The 25779-nt window shown below is 50.0% G+C and overlaps 1 protein-coding gene across 7 annotated transcripts in view; it reads left to right on the plus strand.

The window, feature by feature from the left end:
* Positions 1-22210, plus strand: part of LOC128346396 (translation initiation factor IF-2-like) — a 32477-nt gene extending 10267 nt beyond the window's left edge. The window contains exons 1-5 of one of the 7 annotated variants that reach the window (XM_053299651.1): positions 1520-2074; positions 8600-8750; positions 8999-9380; positions 18991-19061; positions 19572-22210. In XM_053299651.1, the coding sequence (XP_053155626.1) occupies positions 20103-21257 (1155 nt within the window). In that variant the 5' untranslated portion in view covers positions 1520-2074; positions 8600-8750; positions 8999-9380; positions 18991-19061; positions 19572-20102 and the 3' untranslated portion in view covers positions 21258-22210. Of the gene's footprint in view, positions 1-1519; positions 2075-6965; positions 8977-8998; positions 9381-18990; positions 19062-19571 lie in introns of those variants that run through there. The other 6 variants (XM_053299656.1, XM_053299655.1, XM_053299654.1 and 3 more) reach the window with 6 other exon arrangements.
* Positions 22211-25779: the final 3569 nt, after the last annotated feature.

Here is a 25779-nt window from a genome sequence, read left to right on the forward strand (position 1 = left end):
CTCAGGTATGTAAAGCAGGCGACCTGCTCACTTCTGTGTCTGAGAAGAATATTCCAATGTCAGGTCTTAGGTCTTCTGGCGAAGGCTATGACCTTAGTTTTTTTGGTAGTTTATTTCAGGTTATTCACTCTTGCAGTACTGTGACAATGTCACCAGCGCCCTTCTGAAGCCCATAGGGGTTTTTGAAAGGATTTCAGCATCGTCTGCATAAAGAAGGGTGGTGATGGTTCTTCCGGCCAACTTGGGAGGGTGGAAGTCAGGGTTGTTAAGGCGGCTCGCCATGGCATTGATGTAAAAGTTGAACAGAAGCGGAGCAATCTGTTACATCGCCTCTCTTTGGTATGGGTATGTAGACTGACCTCTTCCAGTCTGTTGGCCACTGTGTCGTTCTCCAAATTTGCTGGCATAGTTTGGTTAGAGCCTTGACTGATTCTTCTTCTGTTGCCTGCCATATTTCTATAGCTATTCCATCAATTCCTGTAGCCTTCTGACTTGGTAATGACCGGAGTGCTGATCTAACTTCATCTTCCCGTATTAGAGATTCTTGCAAGTAGGGAATATCTTCTAGAATATCTTGGATGTTGATGGCCCTGCTGTACAGGTTTTCAGTATACTCCTTCCATCTCTGTTTGATCTTTTCCTGAATCAGTTACTATCTATCCTTTGGCATCCCTTAACATACCAATTTGAGGTTGGAACCTCCTTCTGAGTTCAGAGAACTTGTTGGAAAGCTTTCCTTGTTTTTCCATGTCTATTTCCATCCTCAAGGTCTTACAGATGTCATTGTAGTACTGCTCCTTGTCTCTTCTTTCTGGAATTCCCTGTTATGTTCCTTCCTGAGGTCTTTATCTTTCTTGACTTTGGCTTCTCTCCTCTTCTTGGAATTTCCACCATCTGTTCTGATATCCATTTTGCTTTTTTCTGTTTCTTGGTCTTTGGCAGTCTCTTTTCACATTCGTCCTTAACAACTTCTTTGATTTCATTCCACAGGAGTGGGAGAGAAAGACTATCCAACCTTACAAGACTGGTTTTCAGACAGGTTAGCCCTCCAATACTGAGAAGGGAGGAGCAGCAGGAGCCATGGGACTCCCAAGGATGATGCCAGCTATGGAGAGCTGCAGGACCTGGCAACTTCTCCATGCAAAGCATGGGCTCTATCCCATAAGCCAAGCCAATCTTTATTACAGCCAAAGGCTAGCAAGGATTCCATCATTTTCCCCTGGACTTAGAAAGTTGCCTTGCATTGAGTCAGGACTTTGGTCCACCTAGCCCAATACTGGCTACCCTGAAAGGCAGTAGCTCTCAAAACTCCTTCCCAGCTCTGCTACCCGAGAACCTTGCAGCTAGAAACTGAATCTAGGACCCTCTGAATGCAAAGTGTATGTTCTACACACTGAATGCTTTAGATTAATGATGCACAGTGTGAAGAAATCCTTCCTGTTCTCCATCCTAAATCTCCTACCAATCTGCTTCATTGGATGACCCCTGCAGTGAAATGAGGCTAATAAAAACAAAGAAAGGAGACGTTGCTTGGAGGCTGTTGTTAGTTCTCTTTTATTTGTTCTGATTGTTGCCATCTCAGCAGGGCCGGCGCGTCCATTAAGGCGAACTAGGCAGTTGCCTAGAGCGCCAAAATGGAGGGGGCGCTGGCGCCAAAAAGTCCCCCCGCCGGGACAAAGCCTCCTTCCCACGCTCCGAAATGCTCGTTGCCCCTTCAGCGGCGCACGCCCTCCCCCATACCCCTGGGCCCTCTGCACGTGCTCAGAGGCACCCCTTCGCCCCGACGGAGCCTTGCCCTCAGGATCTGGATCCGGGCACAAGAAGAGGCTGGCTGGGCCTCCCGTCCCGTCAGCCCAGCGCTGGGCGGGGGTGTGTCCTGTCGGGCGGGATGGGGAGGGCGCCACCTCTCCGCCTTGAAAAGCCCCTCCCTGGCCCCGCCGCTGCCAGAGCAGCTGCCGCGCGATGAAGCCGGGCCCGAGGAGCAGGGGGGTGCGCGGAGGCGGCGGCGGCGGCAGGAGGCGCCTGGGACAGCCCCGCCAAGAGCGCCCCGCGGCGCAGTGAGCGGCAAGCCGAGGTGAGCGGGCTGGGAGGAGGCTGCTTGGCGAGAAGAGGGCGCGCCGGGGGAGCCCCATCACGGAGCCCCCGGCCCACCGTGGTCCGCTCCTGGTCCAGGAGGCGGATCCGCCGCCGCGCGCTCTAAACTTCTTGGCATCGGGGAGTCGTTCCGACTTCCCAGCGTGTGCAGAGGGCCTTCCCCGGCTCGGCTCGGCTCGGCTCAGCTCCACTGCAGGCAGGCAGCCCTATGCAGATAATAATAATTTTTAATTATTTTTAAAGCAGATAATAACCAAGCACTTCTGATATGAGAGCTGTGTTGCACTAGAAAAGCTTTAAAGAAAAATTAATAATATGGTACTAAAATCAGTCCACTTGGATATAATTCATGACCTTTATTTAGTGTTTGATAGTCATTGATTGATGACTCTCTCCCTCACTTCCTATCATCTATCTATCTCTTTCCTTCCTTCCTTCTCTCTCTCTCTCACTCGCTCTCCCTTACTCCTTCACTTCTTGTCTAGCTATCTGTCTATGTATCTATCTCTTTCCTTCCCCCTTCCTTCCTTTCTCTCTCTCTCTCACTCACTCTCCCTCACTCCTTCTCTCTCTTTCCTTCCCTCTTCTCTGCCTTTCTTTCTCTCTCTCTCTCTCCCTCACTTCCTATCTATCTATCTATCTATCTATCTATCTATCTCTTTCCTTCCTTCCCTCTTTCCTTCCTTCTCTCTCTCTCTCTCTCTCTCTCTCTCTCTCAAGCACTCGCTCTCCCTTACTTGTCGTCTATTTATCTGTCTATGTATCTATCTCTTTCCTTCCCCCTTCCTTCCTTCCTTCCTGGCTATAAATGTTTGCTTTAAGTGAAATGCAATTTGATGTTTCTGTACCTGACTTGGCTGCTGGCTTGTTGGAACACTGAGAAGGGGGTACAGAGGCTTATTGGAAAGTTGGTAGCCCTGGTGTGGTTTCTTGTGCTATCAAGTTGGTTTTGACTCCTGGCAACCACAGAACCCTGTGGTTTTCTTTGGTAGAATACAGGAGCGGTTTACCATTGCCTCCTTCCACGTAGTAAGAAATGTTGCCTTTCAGCATCTTCCTATATCACTGCTGCCCGATATAGGTGTTTCCATTCGAACCAGCAACCTTTTGCTCCCTAGGCAAGTTACTTCCCTGCTGTGCCATTAGGTGTGGCTTGTATTCCTTGTCAATCTAGGAGTAGGCAGTTGTGGGGTGTGTGTAGGATCTTGATTATGGAAGTTGGCTGAGTGTCAGGATGGGACAGGTGTCTTGTGTGTGTGCTGCAGTAGTATTTAGGAACATAGGAAGCTGCCATATACTGAGTCAGACCATTGGTCTATCTAGCTCAGTATTGTCTACCCAGTCTGGCAGCGGCTTCTCCAAGGTTGCAGGCAGGAGTCTCTTGCAGCCCTATCTTGGAGATGCTGCCATGGAGGGAACTTGGGACCTAGATGCTCTTCCCAGAGTGGCTCCATCTCCTGAGGGGAATATCTTCCAATGCTCACACTTCTAGTCTCCCATTCAAATGCAAACCAGGGTGGACCCTGCTTAGCTAAGGGGACCAGTCATGCTTGCTACCACAAGACCAGCTCTCCTCCTCCACAACATAGGAGTATATACTGCATGTTGGCATCTGATGTAGAAATCTGCTTATGGTGGGCAAACATGTGTTATGTATGCACAGTATGTTGGGGGTGTGGCGGGGGGGGCGCCAGAAGGTGATCTCGCCTAGGGCGCAAAAAACCCTAGCACCGGCCCTGCATCTCAGCTGAGGATCAAAGTGCTGACCACCTCCCCACTCTTTAGCCTAAAGGAAATTAGCTGTACATAGGGCCCCCCAAACCTAATTTTGTAGTAGGCCCCAAAACTTCTAGAACCAGCCCTGCTTTGCAGTGTAGATTTTTAAGGGCACAGTTCTGTTTATGAATAGAAAGTGTATTATATGTTTTAAGTTGAAGGCTTTAGAGATACCGTACTTTAGTCCAGACATCTAAAAACCATATCAAATCAATATTGTATCATAGGGGAAGGAAAACATTAAATGCACATTTCAGTGTTTATACAGATGGTCATCATACGCATCCAACTTTTACAACAGTTTTAGATGTTAATGTTCGTTAATAAGTATTTCATTATTGTGGCTGTACACATGTGAAGGCAAAGCCTACATATTTTTGCATTTTTGAGATATGCTATTAGAACAAGAGAGGGATAAAGACCCTCGTGATCACTCAGTATATTATTTCTCCTCACACATACTCACTGTAAAAATTTTTAGAAGCCCCTATATGAAAGTCTACCCATGAGGCTTAAACTGGAGAAATTGTAAATCTTTTTTATATTTACAGTGGTTCAGCTCCGCTGGTAGATACTGACCATGCTCCCAGACTGATGCTTCTGGAGCTTTCTGGCATCAACATGAAACCATAAACACCAGATGCACTATAGATTAGCAAAATGAAAATCGAGTCCCAAAGGTTTTCATACTTGGCATTTCAGAAATGCATTAGTTCACTTAAGCACAGTCAAGGCAGTGGTTTGGTGTTCCATCAGAATCACTGTTGCAAGGCTACTTAATTTGCTGATTTAGAGATAGCTACTGTAGCCCTCTCACTGGGTGGGCAGCTTGTGATATAGTCCAAGCTGTTCTGACCGTCCCTTAGAACCCATAGAAAAGATGGCTAGAAATTAAAAAGGGAGAGCCAGGAAGCTAGTCCAGGCCTACTTTTCTCAGTGTTTATTTAGAGCTGACTCCAAATTTATACCTCATCAACATTTATAGCTTGTTGTGTATATAAATTGTAACTCGGACATGCATTGAGAATCTGATAAAAGTCACAGCAACTATGATATTACATGTCTCAGCTTTCAGATTTTGTAAGAATGGATGCTCTTTATTGGTAAAATGAGTTAATGATGTGCTGGTCAAAAGAGACTTCTACCGTTTGGTACAAATATACAGCATTTCTTGATTTCAATCTTAACATTTTTCTTGCAGTACATGGAACAATAACTGTGGAGGAACATTGGAATGCAAAACCCACATAGATTTTATTAAAATCTATATTAGAGTCCCACCCACAGATTTATTAAAATCTATATTAGAGTCCCACCCACAGATTTATTTATTTATTACATTTATAAACCGCCCCATCCAGAGGCACATAGATTTTATTAAAATCTATGAGCCTCTGGATGGGGCGGTTTATAAATGTAATAAATAAATAAATCTGTGGGTGGGACTCTAATTGGGGGGGGCATGACTGAGGCTTTTAAAGTTATACATGGTGTGGAGAAAGTGGACAGAGAAGATTTTTCTCCTTCTCTCACAACTCTGGAACCAAAGGTCATTCAATGAAGCTGACTGGAAGGAGAATTACTGTCTTTACCTGAATCCAAGACTAGGTTTTCCCCCCAAGTTTTTTGATATTATTGATATTGATATTAAATCAGGAGGTAGTGTCATCTGAAATTTAGAGCCATCTTCAATTCAGGTAAATACACTAGGACAGACAAAAGCAAGTACCTCTTCACACAGTGCGTAATTAATCCCTGGAATTTGCTACCGCAAGATGTGATGATGGCCACTAGCTTAGTTGGTTTTTAAAAGGGTTTAGACACATTAATGGAAGACAAGCATATCAGTGACTACAGTAGCGGTGCTGGTGATGACTTTATGCTATCTCCAGGTTCAAAATTCAGGGGAGTAACTGCAGGAGAGGGAAATGCCCTCATCTTCTGTTTGTGGGGTTGCCAGAGAAGCTCTGGTTGGCCACTGTGCAAAACAGGATGCTGGACAAGATAAGTCTTTGTTCTGATGTAGCAGAACGGCACTTGGAGGTTGTTCTAGTGTTTCTGTTTAAAAACATAGATTGAGGAATTAGCAAGGCATGCTATTGGCCAGAATAATGTTAGAGAAGTGTTCTTGGCTCACAGTAAGCAGCACAATCCTCAAAGCACTCCACCAGTGTTAAGAACTTGTGAAGTGAAAGGGGTTAATGCCAGCAGAGCATTGTGAAGATCAGGCCATTAGACAATCTTCTCTGTATATCAGTAGGAAGAATTAGTACTACCGATTAGGTCTATTTGGAGCCTCTGCATGTACTCTGATTTGTTGCACATAACACCCAAGTGTCATCCAACACATGCTACTTATCATGATGGTGTTGGCAAGCTAAAGGTCCCATCTTGCTTTAACTGAACTCAGTATTGACTAATGGGAGCTGGTGTAAAAGAGTATTCATTCCAGCATTACTGTATGGTTAATACAGGTACAGCCCTGACTTTGAATTAACTGTCCCTCTAGATGGCCTTTTGAGCTGCTTTTCACAGGGTGCTTGCAGAACTTTTTGCATTTTTGTGATTTATTTATTTTTTTGTCACTGCTGACAGCATTAAGCGCTATATCAATGTGAAGCATCTTTATAATTAATTCTCTTAGCCAGCCAGCGTGGAGATGTGGCAAGGCAATGCGTGCCGGCGAGGGCTGTCTCAGCTGCAGCCTTGGCTGGGAGGAGGGAGGCAGTGGGACTGGGAAGGACTGGCCCAGGCGTGGTGCCAGAGGGGGTGAGTGGGACATGTGTGCCCAGGATTTGGCGGCAGAACTCTCACGACAGGCTGCGAGAGTCCTGAAGTGAGGACTGAGAAGGAGAGGGGGAAGAAAGTGCTGGCAGTGGCTGCCAGCCGGCCGGCGGGTGGAGGAGGGGGGAGAGAAAGGCAGCGGCAGGCAGGGGGCAGAGGAGAGAAAGGCGGCAGCGGGCGGGGGAGAGAAAGGCGGTGGCGGGCAGCGGGTGGGGGGGAGAGAAAGGCGGTGGCAGGCTGGAGGAGAGAAAGGCGGCGGGCGGTGGGCAGGGGACAGAAAGGCGGCAGCGGGCGGCGAGAGAAAGGCGGCGGCGGGCGGCGGGCGGCGGGCAGATAGAGAGAAAGGCAGCGGTGGGCAGCGGGCGGACGGGAGGGAGTAAAAACGGCGGCGGTGGGGCCCTTCTTGGCTGACTGCCGCGGCTCTGTGTGGGAGGAGGATCGGGAGGGGAGGAGGGCTGGAGAGCGGGTGCCGGAGGGAAGGGGAAGAGAGGAAAGACCGGGGCAGGAGGAAGAGGGAGGGGGAAACAGCGGGCCCCAAAGTGCGTTCTGTGCGGGGTTGGCTAGTTATTATTATGATTCTAATGTCATACAGACTCTGCAAGAATCAAAGATACAGAAACCATTTGGGTTGGAATTCACAAATAGCTCTCCTAGTGTTCTAGTTTTCCCCTGTGCCATGAATTATGCAAAATGCATCCTTGAATCTAAGTCTTGAATGGTTGTCTTTAACTGCCGCCATGTTTCTGAGATTTGCTAGCACATTGAGGGCCTTTAAACACTTTCCTCCTAAATCACAGAACCTTATGAAGATCTAGGATGGGGTACAACTGACTGACACTTGTGTTGTTCATGAAGAAACTGAGCAGGCTGCAGCCCATCTTTCTCTGTGCTCCTGTTTTCTGTACAGAAAATAATTCTGCAGACTGCAGAGAAGAAGCACTGTTTGTGTTAAGATCTCATTGTAAAGCACTGTTTAAAAACTCAATTTGCTATCAGCTATTTAAGGACTACACACAATTGCATGCATTGCCTTCTTTGTTCCAGCCTTAAGGCAGAAGTCATTAGAATGTCTCTCCCCCAGCCCTGTGCAGGTGGGAGGGGATTTGTTCCAGTCCTGCATGAGGCCCAAAAAGGCCCCTATTGGCTGCCGGGTAGACTCCCTGCCCCGGCTTCTTCAGTCCAGCACTGGATTCCTTCGAGAGAGGAGCTCGATCTTGGAGATCCTCTCTGGCCTGTGCCTCGGTGTGCTTGGCGGAGCGGGGGTGCAGCAGCTGGGTGGTTGGTTGGCGGTGCGGGCCACGGTGGCGAGACCGGCGGATCTGGGACGGCCCGGAAGCGGCCTCCAGAAGGGCGGTTTGGGCCTTTGTGGGTCCGCAGCTGGGTGGTTGGCTGGCAGCCAGCGGGCCGCGGTGGCAATCAAGGGTCCTGGGAGCGGCCTTTAGTAGGGCCGCATGGGCCTGTGGTCCCCTTTGTTTTGGGGGGGGTGGTTGGCAGCTGGGTTGGTGGCCTGAGGTCGCAGCGGCGATTGTTCCCCTGGTCGGGGTGGCCGGGCTGGTGCGTTCCCTTTGGGCCTTGGGGGTTTTCTTTGGAGCTTAGGGCTCCATTGGGTCATGCCTGCCCTTCTTCAGACTGTGCCTTGGTACTTAGCTCAGGGCCTGGTGGTGTAAGGGGACAATGCCTCCCAGGAAGGCCAAAGGAAAATCGGGGGGGCAGCCAGTCAAGCCCCCCAAGCAGCCTGTCCCACAGCCTTCATCATCGGAGGACGAGAATGAGGAGATGACTCTTATCAAGGGCCTTATTCAGAGGATGGAGGTCTTGGAGAAGGCCAAGGCAGCTCCGTCAGAAAAGGGCGCAGGCCCGTCTGGGGTGCCTCGCAAGCCCCATAAGCGCACGTGGGGGGCTGCTAGGTCGCAATTGTTGAAATATTTATCTGATCGATTGGCAGTCATGGAGCAAGGAGCTATGCCATCTGTGCCAGCTGGGCCCAAGACCCCACAAGAGCAGCCGGTGGTGATTCCTGATGATCCCAGCACAGCGGGTGCAGTGCTGCAAGGAGCCGGGGGTTCATCGGCAGTGGAGTCGGTGGCATCCAATGGGTGAGCCTGAGACAGTTGTACCACACAGCGGTACCGGCCAGTGGCCACTCTTACCCTGGCTGATACCAGCTGCTGGGGGATGGGGCATTGCCCCTTGGTGGGCCAACTACACACAGGGGCATAACTACGGGGGGGCAGGCAGGGCACGTGTCCTGGGCACCACTTGGTGGGGGGGTGCCAAAAAGTGCCATGAACCCCCCCCCCCCGCCCCGATCCCCTCCTTCCTTCCCGACAAAATTTTTTTTCAGGGCGGCAGCACGCAGGGCAGCAGTCCGCATACGAACGCATGGCACCCCCTCCCCCACGAGCGGTCCCGCCCCCCCCATTGCTCGGCTCTGGCTGGCTGGGCGCCGGGCGCCTAAAGTTTGCTGCCTTCAGCATTGGGCAGGCACATGGACCTCTTCCTGGGCTGGCACTCGACTCCCCACCCCGCCACCGAGTCGCATATGCGTGAGTCCCAGCTGCTCTGGTCGTGGAAGGATTTGTCTGGCAATGACTAGGGAGGGAGCATTTGTGTTTGCTGCTGCTGGGGCTCTGTCCTGCGCAGGACAAAGAAGAAGGAGACCAAACCAGCAAACAACATCATCATCGTCGTCAAATAAACGCAATAAAGCGTTCACAGTGGACAAGGTGTGTGTGTTTTCTTTTTTCAATTAATTTTTATTTAAAATTATACTGGGGCAGCGTGGTGGTGGGCAGTGCGCTTGTGGCTTCAAGTTCTTCTTAGGTGGTGGAGCGGCCGGTGGGGTGGGGGCGGCTTCCCACCCCGAGATGGAAGAGGGCGCCGTGGTGGTGGTGGCTCACGCCGCACCTGGGTCCCACGGCACTGGCAGAGAGCAGTCCTGTCCTTTTCCTCCCCCACGCCCCCTCGGGCCGCCGCGGCGTGCCCTCGCAACTCTCGCTCTCCTCCTCGCCTGGGCAGCAGCAGAGAGTGGCCGGCTTCCCTTCCTCCGGCTAGCTGCCCTTTCCCCTGGGCTGCGGTGTGGCACTGCACACCCTTTCAATCCGCCGCCGTCGTGTGCCTCTGCCCCGGCTGGTGGCTGCAATGGTGGCCCGCGGGTCACGGTGGCCTGCGCAGTTGGGAAATGACGCCCAGGCCAGACGGCAGGGCCTCGGTGTCGCTCGGCTCAGAGGCTCTCTCCTCGCCTCTCATTATCCACACCGGGACGGGGTGCAGTGGGGGAGGATAGGGCGGGGGGGCGGGCTACTATCTTGCTGGTCTCGTACACACACATGGATGGCCCCCAGACATCCCCGAGTCACCTCGGCAGCGCAGCAGCAGGCGGTGGGCAGTTGCCTCCTGCTGCAGGTACTCTCCCTCCTCACTTGGTTGGAGGAAGACACAGGACAACAAATCACTCAAAACGACGACCCCCGGGCAGTAGTCCTTCCTTCTCTTCCCCCACACACCCTGCCCTGAGTGCTGCTGCTGTTTACAATTCCCGTGAAGTTCATTGAAGCATTTCCGATGGTCAAAATATTATTATTATTTTATTAGATTTCTATACTGCCCTTTCAAAAATGGCTCAGGGCAGTTTACACAGAGAAATAATAAATAAACAAGATGGCTAAATAAAGAGAATCACCACGTTAAAAGGTGCCTCTTTGCCAAGTTAGCAGGGGATTCATCAATGCATTTTCCACTGATCCCAAAAAATAATATCCAGTGATTACATTTATTAAAGTCCCTCAACCACAGATCACAATTCTCAATTCATTTTATGGTCCCCTGTTACTTGACACTGTATTGCATGCCTTTTCACTTCACAGTTCACTGTGCATTTTGTAATTGAGGAGGGATTGGGAATATTAAATTCACTGAACTGACTTGGAAAGCTTCATAAATGAATTCAGTTTCTGAGCCCCAGCTAATTAAACTATATTTACTGATGTGAGATCATTTGTAATGAGAGAGACCTCAATGAAACTTGGAACCATACTGCATTCAACACATGGGATAGGATTTCTTACACTATGTGTGAGTAATTTGGATTTTTGCCCATTTTAATGTCAAAAACCAAGGGGCAATGATACAGCTAACCTCATGGCTTGAGTGGACCTGAATGTTCATCTGCTATGATACAGTAATGTAGGCCTGAGATCTACCATGAAGTTGCCATCTCACAGTCATAATTCTGATGTTTGGGCCACAAGCCCTGGAGGGACTTCTAAAGAGTGAATGAGCTCACTGGCCACACACATCATGTGCTTCAGCTAGGACAGTTGCCACCTCTCTGCAACATGTTTGTATCCAGGCATAGAAAAGTTGGTTTTAGTTTTGTGGAGCCAGCATGGTGTAGTGGTTAGAGTGCTGGAGTAGGACCAGGGAGACCCGAGTTCAAATCCCCATTCAGCCATGATACTAGCTAGGTGACTCTGGGCCAGTCACTTCTCTCTTAGCCTAACCTACTTCACAGGGTTGTTGTGAGGGGAAACTTAAGCATGTAGTACACCGCTCTGGGCTCCTTGGAGGAAGAGTGGGATATAAATGTAAAAATAAAATAAAATAATTCCCCTTAGATTCATTTTTTTTTTTTTGGCTGATCTTGTAGCAAGCATGAATTGTCCCCTTTGCTAAGCAGAGTCCACTCTGGTTTGCATTTCAATGGGAGACATGATGTGAGCATTGTAAGATATTCCCCTCAGGGGATGTGGCTGTTCTCTGGGAAGAGGATTAGCATGCAGAAGGTTCCAGGTCCAAGTGCCCTCCCTGGCATCTCCAGGGAAAGACAAGGGAAGTTACTTCATTAAGTGCATAACTGTTAGTTAAATAAATTGGGCTTAAAAGTGCTGCATTGCATTCTTTTTTGGAATTTTATTTGGGCCTTTGGAGGAGTTCTGGCTGTTGCAAATTGTACCACCCTATTTGGGTCACAGAGGTTTTGCAATCAACTCCTCAGAATCTGCAATGTTGTGACACAGATCTGACATGAATAGCAAATAAAACATATTTCCAAAGTTTTAAAGAGAGACTTAGTTATACTTTGAACATTCACCATGTCTTATCTTTGGCAAAGATAAATTGCAAGTGCAAGCATAGCTGAATAAATTGTTTGAAGACCTTACAGCAAAGCAGCTTTAACCAGGATGTTGGTCTCTAAAGGAAATCAGATGATCTGGATGAGATCCATTGTACCCATAAGGAATGGGTTCTGCGCCTGCGCAAGGACCTCACGGGCTGAATAACTAGCTCCTCTTGACGCCCCGCCCACCTGCACGTGTCGTGCTGTTGATATTGGCAGTTGGGGCATCTCTCACTCAGTTTCTTTTCGACCGCCTTAGCGATCATACCTCATAGCTGTAGCTCCTCGGATAGATTTATTTGGACTGAATACCTGAATAGGACTGGTTTTTGGGAAATTGCTATATGTTTATTTGGACTTAACATGGTGACAAATAGTTTGACTTCCTGGTTTTGACACAGAACGGAATTTGGATTGTTTACGTCGGATGGACTACTGAGACGATGGAGACTAAAACAACTTTTAAACGATGCGTGAAATGCAGAGCTAAGCTTCCTTCTACGGATCACCATGAAGCTTGTTTGATGTGCCTTGGTGAGGAACACAATACCTCGGCTTGCAAAATATGTTGCGCTTTTTTGAAGCAGACACATCAGAATAGGGCGCTGCGCCTTTCGGGCAGCTCTTTATGATGAGGCGCTTCGCCCACCTACACCACAGCCTCGGAGATCTCCGGAACCCTCGACATCGAGCGCTCACGGAACTGCGAGAGAGCAGTCTAAAACAGCGGCGGCGAGCAGTGCAAAACGTCCTGAGGAATGCTTTAAGCGACTGAAGGACGTATTGAAAAGGAGGCGTAAGCATCGTGCTCAGCAGTTGGAGGACGGGAATTTGGCTCCAGCAGCGTGTGAGTCGCGGCAAACCCCGTCACCGACTACAGCACAAGCCTTTGAGGGTGACTCGGACGAGTCTACCTCAGATATGCCAAGACGACACTGCTGCTCTCAACCTGCGGCCACTGGCCTGATTTCGCAGCCAGGCTTGGCAGCGAATGCGCTGTCGGCACCGACGTCGGGGGCACCCCAAGCTTCGACACCAGTGGATGGCTTGGCAGCGAACATAATGTCGGCACCGGCATCGAGCGCACCCCAAGCTTCGGCATTGTGGGCTGCCTCAGCTTCGACATTGAGACAGGACTCGACTTCACAGCATGACTCGGCATCGGGTGGGCTAGCAGAAGTGTCGACACCACAGGTCCCGTCAACATCGGCTTCGACATGGACTGCAGCAGATCACCCATCGACATCGACAGCGGTGCAGCTTGTATCTACGGCAACAGGACGGGTCCTACGTCTGCTCTCACCGGCTGCAACTCTAGTTCAGTCCCCCTCAACCCCGAGAACACCGGCTTTGGATGCGGGGGGACAGGCGCATTATATACAGCTGCAAGATCTATTAGACTCTGCTTCGAGCACTCCTTCCGGTTCCACTTTTCGAGGTTTCTTGAGTGCCGGTCTGGATGTGGAACATGAGGAGGAGGAGCCTGTCTGTTTGCCCAGAACACCCTCTTATGCACGGCAGGAACAACAGGTACATATGTCTGCTCCGTCGGTGGTTTTGCCTCTGGATCGACAGCATATGCTTCCAGGGTAAGGGGTGCCCCAAGCTTCGGCGCAACCCACACATACTTGTGGTTTTCACCACACTTTGCCTGACGACTATGCGGAATACCTCCGTTGGAGATCTTTGCAGATGCCTGCGGTGCAATCTCAGAATGCGCCACCTGGTTTGCAACCACTTGTGCAGCCGCCTCCTGCTATATCGCAGCCGCAACTGCAGCCACAATTACCGATTGGCCAGCCCGTGCCACATCCACCTGAGGCTGTGCGACCACAGGAACAAATTGTGCAACCACACTTGCCTCCTCCTCCGTTGGATGAGCTTCAGCATGCTCCTTTCAGGCAACCTGACCATAGTCGTCCTCAAGAAGCCCAACGGCCGCTGGAAAAACCAGGTGGCAAGAGGAAGCGAAAGTCGACACCGCCACCTTCACCACCATCCTCGCCCAGCGGGTATGATACTGGGGAAATTTCTGAAGACAGTTCAGGGGACGTTGATATGAGTCAGACCCACCATCTGATGTGCCCCCCAGACTCTCCACTTCGCCAACGGAAGAACTAAAGGCGTATCACGCCCTAATACAGGATATAGCAGAGCTCTGGGAATGGAGCTGAAATCTCCAGATGATGAAGACATAGATCCTGTTTATAATATGATGAAGTCAAAAGCTTCTCATCCGGTCTCGCTGAGGATGATTCCTGCAATTAATAGGGCAGCTATGACAGCATGGGAAGCCATGAATGTGGCAGCGCCAACGTCAAAGCGGCTAGAGAATTTGTATAGAGTCGTGGAAAAGGACAATGAGTACTTGCTTCATCATCCTGGGCCGAATTCATTAGTTATCGATTGAGCCTCTACGTCCAAGGGTGGTCGCCGCCACACAACACCTGCGGATAAGGAGGGCCAGAAACTGGACGTGTTAGGAAGAAAGTTTTACAGCACTGCTAGCCTTGCAATTCGTATAGCGAACTATGCTGCCTGTATGGCCAGGTATAGCCACTTATTATGGGATGCGTTGTTACAGGACTCTGCATCAATGTCTCCTGAGGAGTTTCAGTGGAAGTTCCAGGAGACCTATGAAAGGACAACTGCTGTCACAAGGCAACAACTGAGCGCCTTTAAACACTTGGCGGAAACAGAATCCCGCATGATGGCTACGGCGGTTACCATGCGTCGCCATGCTTGGCTTCGTGCCACCTCACTACAACAAGATATGAGAGATAGGGTGGAATCACTGGCATTTGATGGGAAAGGACTTTTCCATGAAGAGACTGACACTTCTATGGAGACTTTAAAGAAGTCTAAATTTACAGCCCGCACCTTCATGTCATCAACGGGTGTAGCTGGCACCGCCTCTAAGAATCGCCCTTACTACCATCAACACGGCAATAAGTACCAAGAGAGAAGGGACTTTAAAAAACAATACCGACCCTACCAGCGGTCGAGGGGATACAATCAAAAACCAAAGGGTAACGTGGCTAAGCAGGCGAAGGACAACCCCAAGCAAGGATTTTGACGGGAATGTTCTCCTACTGCACACTCCACTGTACCCAAACACCGGAACTGTAGCCCTAAGGACTCTTTTGAAATCCAAAATATCCAGGATCACCTCCATCAATCCTGTAGTTGCCGGACCTACCATCAAACTGGCAAGCCATGCCCAAGCATGGCACAATATAACATCGGACTGGTGGGTCTTGAGAATAATACAGACAGGATATGAGATAGAGTTCGAAACCCGGCCTCCGTTTTTGGGACTGAAGTTTACTCCTGCCACAGCGATATTGCAGGAGGAGGTCAAGGTGCTGTTAGGGAAGCAAGCGATTGCACCAGTGCAGTGGGAGAACAGGCTTTCCGGGTATTATTCCCGGTACTTTCAAATTCCAAAGGACGACGGCGGAATCCGAGCGATTATGGATCTTCGGGGTCTAATCGCTATGCAGTGACCAGAAAATTCAGAATGATGACTCTACAATGTATTCTTCCATTCTTGGCCCAGGGGGCTTGGGCAGCGACCTTGGACCTGAAGGATGCCTACTTTCATGTAGGCATTCAGAGCGACCACCGCAAATACCTCAGGTTCATGGTGGGGGATCAGTTGTATCAGTATATGGTTCTCCCGTTCGGGCTTTCGACGGCATCAAGGGTCTTCACCTTGGTCTTCACCAAGGTGATGGCTGTGGTGGTGAACAGTTTAAGAACGCGGGGGATGATGCTGTATCCGTACTTGGACGACTGGCTCCTGGTGAACTGCTACTCCAAGGAACTGCTACTCCAGCAGATCCAACAGGTCATTCGTCTGCTAGAAAAATTAGGTATCAACATCAACTGGAAGAAGTTGAATCTGGCTCCAGTACAGAGAGTAAATTTCATTGGGGCTGTGTTAGACTTCAAAGAGAATCGTGCGTATCTGCCGCGGGATCGCATTCAACAAATACAGTCGCTTATTCAGCAGTTTGTGGTCTCTACATGTCAACTAGCACTAAAGGTACAGAGACTGCTGGGCTTGATGGCCTCCTGCAACACCACTGTACGTTATACGAGACTGAACATGCGGACCTTGCAGCAGTGGTACCTCTGCAGCTTCCGCCCCAATGTGGACAGTCAAAGGATGCAATTGACCATGCTGCAGTGGGTTTTAAGCAGTTTGAAGTGGTGGATGGAGGAGAGCAATCTAACGCAGGGCGTCGAGTTCGCGCCACTGACCATCACCCGCAGTGTGACGATGGATGCGTCCCTAAGGGGATGGGGAGCGCATTGCGGGCACCACCGCATCCAGGGGGCTTGGACACCGCCACAGACTCGACAACACATCAACTACTTAGAGCTGATGACGGTGTTCCTGGCCCTGAAGGCGTTCGCACCATTGCTTCAGGGGGAGAATGTACAGGTTCAATTAGACAATACAACCGCAATTGCTTATATCAACCACCAAGGGGGAACAGTCTCCCGGTCTCTCTGTCTCCTCGCCCAGAAGATATGGAGTTGGTGTGTGCGACATTCGGTTTATCTGATGGTGCTCCACATAAAGGGGATAGACAATTGCTTGGCAGACAGCCTCAGCAGGGTCACCGATTCCAATCAGAAGCACGAATGGGAGATGAACCCCAAATACCTCTGGAGAGTATTCGAGAAATGGGGGGTCCCCTCAGTGGACTTGTTTGTGACCTCTGCCAACGCAAAGTGTGCCAGTTACTGCTCACGTGCGGGCATAGGACGGGGGTCCCTGGGGGATGCGTTCCAACACAGTTGGAGTGTGGGACTGCTTTATCTCTTCCCTCCATTGCCCCTAAAGGGCCAGGTGTTGGCGCAGATTATACGGGACAGAGCAAACTGCATAATGCCGAACCCGTGGTGGCTGCGCCAGCCTTGGTTCGCACCTCTGCTGCAGCTGGCCCAGGGCGCTTACCACAGGTTTCCGGGAGTACCAGACCTCGTACAGAGGGATCAGGGATGAGTCTTGCATCCTGAGGTGCATGCCCTGAAAATGACGGCATGGAGGATCAAGTTTTGAAGAATATTTTGTTGAACAGTAGGCGGGCAACCACGCGCCGTAATAACGCTTGCAAGTGGAAACGTTATAGAGCCTATATTGTACAAAAGGGAGTCAGGCCCATGCTTGCCACTCCGAAGGAGGTTTTATTATACCTGACTTCATTGAAGATGGCTGGTCTAGCCAATGTGTCCATCAAGTTGCATCTGGCGGCGATTTCGGCACGGCACAAGGGCTGGGATGGGAAGACGGTATTCTCCCACCCACAATCCAAACGTTTCTTGAAGGGTATCAACAATGTGTACCCACCTGTCCGAAAGCCAATGGAACAGTGGAGCCTGTCATTGGTTTTGTCAGCGTTAACAGAGCATCCATTTGAGCCACTAGCTGTTGTGCCCTTGCGTGTTCTCACACTCAAGACAGTTTTCCTGGTGGCGATCACGTCTGCGAAGTGAGTGGGCGAGCTGACTGCGCTTCGCGTGGACAAACCGTATACACAGTTCTACCCCCACAAGGTGGTATTAAGGCTCAATCCTCGTTTTCGCACAAAGGTGGTGTTGGAGTTTCATTTAAATCACGAGATAATTCTGCCGGCTTTTTTCCAGAATGCGTCTACAGATTTGGAAAAAGCACTGCACTCATTGGATGTGCGTAGGGCGCTGCTGCATTACCTTGACAGGACCCGCAGCTTTAGGAAGAGCAAGAAACTATTTGTCTCATACAGAGGCAAATGTAAGGGACGGGCAATATCGCGGCAACGCTTGGCCCACTGGATTGTTGAACTTATTTTCCAAGCATATCGGTGTCAGGGTGTTGTGCCGCCCAAAACAGTGCAGGCGCACTCAACAAGAGCCTATGCGGTGTCTGCGGCCCATTTGTCAGGCATCAGAATATTGGATATATGCATGGCTGCCACGTGGTCTTCTCAACAGCCATTCATCAAACACTATGCACTTGATTTGCGGATGGTGAGGGAGGCAGATTTTGGGAGATCAGTGCTGAAAAGGGTTTTGGCATGAGCTTAGGGACGACTGCACCCGCCTCCATGAGAGGTAGCTTGTGAATCACCCATTCCTTATGGGTACAATGGATCTCATCCAGATAAACAGGTTGCTTACCTGTAACTTATGATCTGGATGGGATCCGTTGTAGCCATAAGTCCCTCCCGTACCATCCCCACTGCAGTCCTGCTGGGTGTGAATTTATTTGTAGGTCGTCTTGAAGCGGTCTGCAAGAAACTGAGTGAGAGACGCCCCAACTGCCAATATCAATGGCACGACACGTGCAGGTGGGCGGGGGCGTCAAGAGGAGCTAGTTATTCAGCCCGTGAGGTCCTTGCGCAGGCGCAGAACCCATTCCTTATGGCTACAATGGATCCCATCCAGATCATAAGTTACAGGTAAGCAACCTGTTTTTACAGTTCCATAATGTCTAACATTTATTGTGTCAATCAAACTAAAATAGATGAAAATAGTGCCTTCTTGATAGGAAGAGAGCAGGCGTAAACCAGTGGGTTGTACCAAGACCAGATAAACATTGCATAAGAAAGATCAGTGGACTGAATTTCTAAATTTGTCTGACAAGATGACCATATGAAAATGAGGAAAGGGGTCTTATTCCTTTAATAGAGATAATTTTGGCAGATGAATCCTGCTGCTTCACATCTACACGAAAAGCTACTCCTGATGAAAGAGAGTAAGCAAAGAGACACCTTTTAAAGTAATGATTCTCTTGTATTTAGCAGGGGGAGAGCAACTGGCCCTATCCAGCCCCAGCACAGCATCCCTTCAGTGGCTGTTGTTGGTATCTGCCTCATGTTTTTTTAAGACTGTGAGCCCTTTGGGGACAGGGGACCATTTTAGTTATGTATTCTTCTTTGTACATCACTCTAATGAGCCAGCGTGGTGTAGTGGCTAGAGTGCTGGACTAGGACCGGGGAGACCCGAATTCAAATCCCCATTCATCCATGAAACTAGCCAGGTGACTCTGGGCCAGACAATTCTCTCTCAGCCTAACCTACTTCACAGGGTTGTTGTGAGGAATAACCTAAGTATGTAGTGTACCACTGTGGGCTCCTTGGAGGGAGAGCAGGATATGAACTGTAAAAATAAATAAAATGAAATACTAAAAATAATAACTATTTTCTCTCAAAAAACAATAATAGCACCTCTGCTGACTGGAAGAACTGTAGGCACAACCAACCACAAACCAGCGCTTAGTAACAAGCCTTCTAATGTAAGTAATTCAAACATTTCTAAGTCAAATGCAATTTAATGTTAAGCAATGTAATTTATTGTAAATGAATTAATTGAAACACTTCAGTCATGTCTTTCTCTAGTACTATTAATTGACTTGCATCATCCACAATTTAATAAACCTTTAAAAAAATAATTTAGGATGATGTTCTATTGTGGCACATAGGTGTGTATATATATATATAGCTCTGCTTTTTGTTACCACTATTCAGCTTCATTTAAGATTTCTTCATGAGCTGAGCTTCAGTGATGGGGGGGGGGGTAAATGTTAAAATCTTGTCTCTGGGCCCACTACAACCTTGCTACGCCCCAACTTCAATACAGAAACAGGTGTGGGGGTGTGCTGGCTCTCAAGAATGCCAGTATACTGGAAAGCATTGTTGTGTAACCAGGGGTGTCCAATGCAGACATAGGTGTGGGGGTGCTCTGGGTTCCTTGGAGGAAGAGTGGGATGTTGACATAACAATGAACAAATTCCCTTATACTGTAGATTCGAACATCATGATGCCACGGAAGAAGGCGAGTGGAGCTGAAGGACGGAAGAGGCGGATGTTGGAGGCAGAGGAAGCCAAGAGGCCGAGCAGGTTCTTCGTGCCCTTCTTTTCAAGGGCCGGAACAAGTAGCTCCACACCACCTTCCACAGAGTTGCCAGCACCTGCTCCAGTGTTTTCGGAATCCGAAGGTGGATCAAGTGCACATCCGCCACAAGTGGAGGAGGAAGTCCAGTCAGATGAAGAGCCTGCCACAGAGAGTGTGGACGTGACAGGAGGGGAAGCTGGTGGTGATGTCAAGTCTACTGATGAGACTGAACCCGAGGAGGAGGAGGACACTACGTGCAGTGAACCAGATGCTGCCCAAGAGCCTCCAACTGTTCGGCCGGAAGTGATTGATCGGCATGACATCGGACTTCTGCAGTTTGACAAGGATACTGGAAGACCAATTCTGCCTGACACGATGAGAACAGAAATAATAAAGTTGGGTTCAAACTATTTGAACGCGCGCCTGCGGCATAGACGAGCGCATGCACCGCGAAGGGCGCATGCGGTCCGCCAGCTCTTCTGCTTTGCAGGCATTAATGGACAACGACGGGGGCAGGGGTGGCAGAGAGGAACTCTGCCGCCCCAAGAAGATTCTTAAATGCACCAGCGCCGGAGGGGGAAGAGCGGCGGGGGGGGAAAGTACTACCACCCACCCCTTAAAGTCACACCCCCGCAAGTGCCAGACCACGCTGCGTCCGGACCATGCACACCACTATTTGCAAGGACATAAGGAGTCACTTCAGCTAGACAAGGATGACTCCAATGTAGGAAATTTCCTTGGCTTAGTAAAATTAATGGCTACTTGTGACCCAGTCATGAAAGAACACCTGACCCATGTGGAAAGTCATCCTGGATCCACCTCTTATCTCTCACCGGCAGTCCAGAATGAATTCATCCACCTGATGACATCCACTGTTCGCCAGAGTCTACTGAGAGGCATTTGCAAAGCAAAATACTATGGCCTCATGTTCGACTCGACTCCTGACCTGGCACACCGTGAGCAGATGTCACAAGTAGTTAGATATGTACAATTTGATTTTGAGAGGAAAACAGTCCGTGTGAGAGAGTCCTTCCTTGGTTTTATCCAGTTAAGCTGGAAGGATGCTGAGAGCTTGACTGAAGACATCTTGAAAAAGTTAGAGAAGGACGGAATGGAGCTACAAGATTGTCAGTCACAGTGCTATGACAATGCTGCTGTGATGGCTGGACACAGAAGTGGTGTTTCCCAAAGGATACTTGACAAAAACAACCTGGCAGTGTTTGTGAATTGCGACAATCACTCACTCAACTTGGTGGGTGTACATGCAGCCAAACAGGATGTGATGATGGTGACATTTTTTGGAACCCTTGACGCCATCTACGTGTTTTTTTCTCGCTCAACACAGTGCTGGGAAAAACTCAGAAACGCCATGCCTGTGTCTGTTAAGTCAGAGTCTGAAACCAGGTGGAGTTCAAGGATGGAAGCAGTGAAACCAGTCAACAACCACCTGGAGGAGAAACTTCAAGTTCTTCAGGACATGACAGTTGATGAAGATGAGAACCTTGAAACCAGAAGTGATGCAAGGCATCTGTGCAACCACTTGTTGACTTATGATTTTCTGACTCTACTACGATTTTGGAATAACATCCTCATTTGAATTGACCGTGTTCAAAAGAGGCTGCAGGATCCTAGCATGAACTTCCACGATGCTGCTGTAGATTTGAAAGCCCTCCAGGATCGTTTGGATGATGAGAGAGAAGTGCTGGTCAGTGAGGCATTCAACGTAGGGCTTGGTCTCTGTCAAGAATGGGATGTTGGCTTTGAAAGACGTCCGAGACGGAAGAAACGAATGGCTGGTGAGAAATCAAGAGATGCTGGGTTAACAGCTGGGGAGGAGATGGAAAGAGTCATGAAGGGAACACTCGACCGTCTTCACAGAGAACTGGACGAAAGGTTCACTTGTCTGCATGACACTGCTGCCAAGTTTGAGTTCCTTCTCGATATCGAGGGACTGTGCTACAGTGCTGACAGAGAGAAGCTAAAGAAGAACTGTGAAAATTTTTGCAAACTGTACAGCTCTGATGTTGATGTGGAGCTATATGATGAGATTTTGGACTGCAGAATGTTGCTAGCAGCGCGGACCAACATGAGAGTAGCAAGACCGGAACAGCTTCTCGAATTTATTGTTCAATATGGAGATGACAGCGTCTTCCCCAACCTCCGCATTGCTATACAGATCATGCTGACCATTGCAGTTTCCATTGCCAGCTGTGAAAGATCATTCAGCAAGTTAAAGCTGATACTTTCCTATCTGAGAGCTTCCATGGGTCAAGGCAGACTCTGTGATCTTGCTCTGCTGAGCACAGAGAGAGAGGAAACTGACAAAACTGACTTTGATAGCATCATAGACCAATTTGCATCCATGAAAGCAAGGATGGTCCAGTTATGATTTTCAGGCATGTCATAATTTGCTAATTAGAAAATTAATGAGCGTGAGTTGTAATTTCTGCATTTTTGGTTATTTATTGCATTTTTGGTTGTTTATTACATTTTGTAATTTTTGGTAATTTTTGTGGTAATATCATGGAAAAATAAAAGTTTTCTGAAACACGGGTGTCAGATGTTTGGGGGAGGGGCGGGGGGTGCGCAATTTCAGTGCTTGCCCTAGGCGCCATTTTCCCTAGTTACGCCTCTGACTACACACAGTCCTGGGTATGGTACACAAGGGACAGCTGAACAGGTGTGGCGGGGATCCGTGCCACCTGCTGGGGCACCCCTGGTAAGTTCTGAGCTGGGGGCGGGTTTCTACCCGAGGGGTGTCCAGCCCTCACCGCAACATTCACCCTATGGGGCCCTGGGTTTGCCGCTCGGGGATCACCTCCTGCCGGCTACTAGGGAGATGATTTTAAAGGGGGAATTTGTGGGCATGTTCTCCTTGCTGTTTCGGGAGCCTGAAGTTCAACATAGGGAGGGTGAATCCTGCAAGGACAACGAAGCAACGAAAAGGAAGCTAGTGGAAAAAACATGGAACGACTGGCTTTCTGGCTATACCATCTATATGGGGGTGGTCCTGAAGTCCCAGCCCGCCAGGGGCCTGGCTTTAAGTACTTAGATATTATCTACTGGGTGGTGTCAGACATTTCCGGCAACGCTTGGGTTAGATACAATGAAAATTTTAGAATGCGTGCTGCATTGGACCCCTCCTTGACCTGGGAAGCGCCCCATTTGGAGCTTTTGGTGCTCATCATGTCCCCCACATGGCCTGTGGAAGGGAATAGATCAGATAGCGGGCACCTGCTCTCTAAGCCAGGGGCTGCAGAATCTCTGGCTGCAGCGGGCCAGCAGTGGGTTCAACCCCAGCTGGTCTGTTGGGAATACAACAGCAGCGGCTGCTGCGGTAGGCAGACCTGTAGGTTCCGGCATGCCTGTGGCGTGTGCGGGGCCAAGCACCCGAGTTCCTCCTGCCCAAGGGCCAAGGGGTGGGGAATGGGTCCTAGACCCCGACTGGGTGGTGGTAAGAAAGGGGCCCCCCCACACCCCCTCAGGGTAAAGGGGCCCAGCCCAGTTAAGTTGCCAGTTCTGGAGCGGTTGTTGGAATGTTATCCTGACAGAAGGGCAGCCGCCCTGTTGAGTTCTGGGTTTAGGGAGGGCTTTAGGATCCCTTCCACTTCCAATAGGGCCACTTTCCTGGCTAGCAGTCTTAAATCTGTGACCAGTATGGAGGAGGTGGTGTTTAGGAAAATAGATAAGGAGGTGCGGGCGGGCAGGATTGCCAGCCCCTTTGACCGCCCACTTTTCCCAACTTGAGGGTGTCCCCACTAGGTGTGGTCCCTAAAAAGATCCCGGGCGAATTTCGCCTCATCCACCATCTGTCATATCCTAAGCGGGGTTCAATCAATGATGGTATCCCTGACATCTCTGCTCGGTCCGCTATACATCATTCGATGAGGCTGTGGGCATGGTTAGGGGGAAAGGTGTTGGCACCTTGCTGGCCAAATGTGACATAGAATCTGTTTTCCGCCTGCTTCCCATTCATCCCAATGATTTTGACCTGCTGAGCTTTGCTTTTGCAGGGAAATATTATTTTGATCGGGCACTCCCTATGAGTTGCTCAATCTCATGTGCAGCATTTGAGGCTTTTAGCACTTTTCTGGAGTGGGCGGTCAGGAGATTATCGGGTTCTATGTCCACGGCTCATTACCTACATGATTTTCTTTTCGCTGGCAGAGCCGATTCCAGTGAATGTCACCTCCTGCAGAGTTTCACACAGCTAGCCAGGGAGCTGGGGGTTCCCCTTGCTCAGGGAAAAATGGAAGGGCCGGCTACCCAGTTGGCTTTTCTTGGAATTGAACTAGACACGGTATCGTGTTGCTCCCACCTCCCGTTGGAGAAGTTGGAAACCCTGCGGGGTCTCCTGGGGGCATTGCAGTTTGCGCGTAAGGTCTCCCTTAAGGAGCTCCAGGTGTTGGTAGGCCACCTCAATTTTGCTTGTAGGGTGGTTGTGCCGGGCAGGGCTTTTCTCCAGCATCTCTGTAACCTTATGGCAGGATTAAAAGCGCCCCAACACAGGACGCGGATCACTGCAGGGGTTAGGGCGGATCTAGCTGTATGGGCCACCTTTTTGGATGGCTTCAATGGCGTTTCGTTTTGGAGGTCAGAGAAGCTCCTCGAGGCCAAGCTTCAGGTTCACTCCGATGCTGCTGGGGGCATAGGCTTCGGTGTCTATTTCAGGGGGCGCTGGTGTGTGGGTCGGTGGCTAGCCAGCTGTTGGAGAGGGACGGCATTACACGGGATCTTACCTTCCTGGAGCTCTTCCCCATCGTCGTGGCTGTGCACCTATGGGCTGGGGAGTTTACTAACTCTACGATCCGTTTCTGGTGCGACAACCAGGTGGTAGTCCAGGTGGTTAACTCCCAGACCTCCCGCTCCCCTAGAGTCATGGGTCTGTTAAGGGCATTTGTGCTACAGTGCTTGAGGGCCAATATTTGGTTTGTGGCTAGACATGTTCCCAGGCTTCAGAATAACATTGCTGATGCCCTGTCTCGCTTTCAGTTGGATAGGTTTCAGGAACTACGCCAGAAGCTATGAAGAGCCCGGAGCCTATGCTGGAAGCCCTTTGGAAGCTTGGTGCATAGAGGCGCAGCAGACTATAGAGGCGTCCTTGGCGCCTGGCACCACGATCAGTTACAGGGCGAAGACTGCGGTTTCCGCTGCATTCCGGAGGAGGGAGGGCCTTGCTGAGGAATGGCCAGTGCCTGCAGAGCATTTGATGCCGTTCTTAGTGTCTCTTTATGGGGCTGGTAAGGCTGTCTCCACGATGGGCGGTTATGCATCCGCTCTGGCCTTCAAAGCCCAGGTTAGGGGAGTGTTGGATTCAATGGCAGACCCTCGGGTGAGGCAGATGCTTGAGGGATGGTCTAGGGGAATGCCTAGGTGCCCCGACAAGAGGAGGCCCCTGACCCGCGCCACTCTGTCAGCTTTGATTTGCCATTGGCCGGCTTGTTGCCGGTCACCTTGGGAAGTGGCATTGATGAAAGCAGCCTCCCTAATCGTTTTCTTTGGGGCTTTTAGGCCCAGCGAGGGCCTAAAGCAGTAGGTCGCCCATGGGGCGCTGCCTGCAGGTTGCAGATTTCTCCTTCGTTGGTCAAGAAGTCTCCTTGGTCCTGCGTGCCTCTAAGACGGATCAGAAGGGGGTGGGACAGGTGATTCATTTGCACAAGGCCCCTGACCCGCAATTATGCCCAGTGACTGCACTTAGGCAGTATATATCTGGCTGCCACCATCAGAGGCGTAACTAGGGGAAACGGTGCCCGGGGCAAGCACTGAAATTGCCCCCTCCCCCCGCCGCACCCCCCAACTAAGCAGGGTCCACCCTGGTTTTCATTTGAATGGGAGACTAGAAGTGTGAGCAGTGGTAGATATTCCCCTCAGGAGATGGAGCCACTCTGGGAAGAGCAACTAGGTCCCAAGTTCCCTCCATGGCAGCATCTCCAAGATAGGGCTGCAAGAGACTCCTGCCTGCAACCTTGGAGAAGCCGCTGCCAGACTGGGTAGACAATACTGAGCTAGATAGACCAATGGTCTGACTCAGTATATGGCAGCTTCCTATGTTCCTAAATACTACTGCAGCACACACACAAGACACCTGTCCCATCCTGACTCTCAGCCAACTTCCATAA

This window comes from Hemicordylus capensis, chromosome 2, assembly GCF_027244095.1.
Source record: "Hemicordylus capensis ecotype Gifberg chromosome 2, rHemCap1.1.pri, whole genome shotgun sequence".
In the NCBI taxonomy this organism is placed as follows: domain Eukaryota; kingdom Metazoa; phylum Chordata; class Lepidosauria; order Squamata; family Cordylidae; genus Hemicordylus; species Hemicordylus capensis.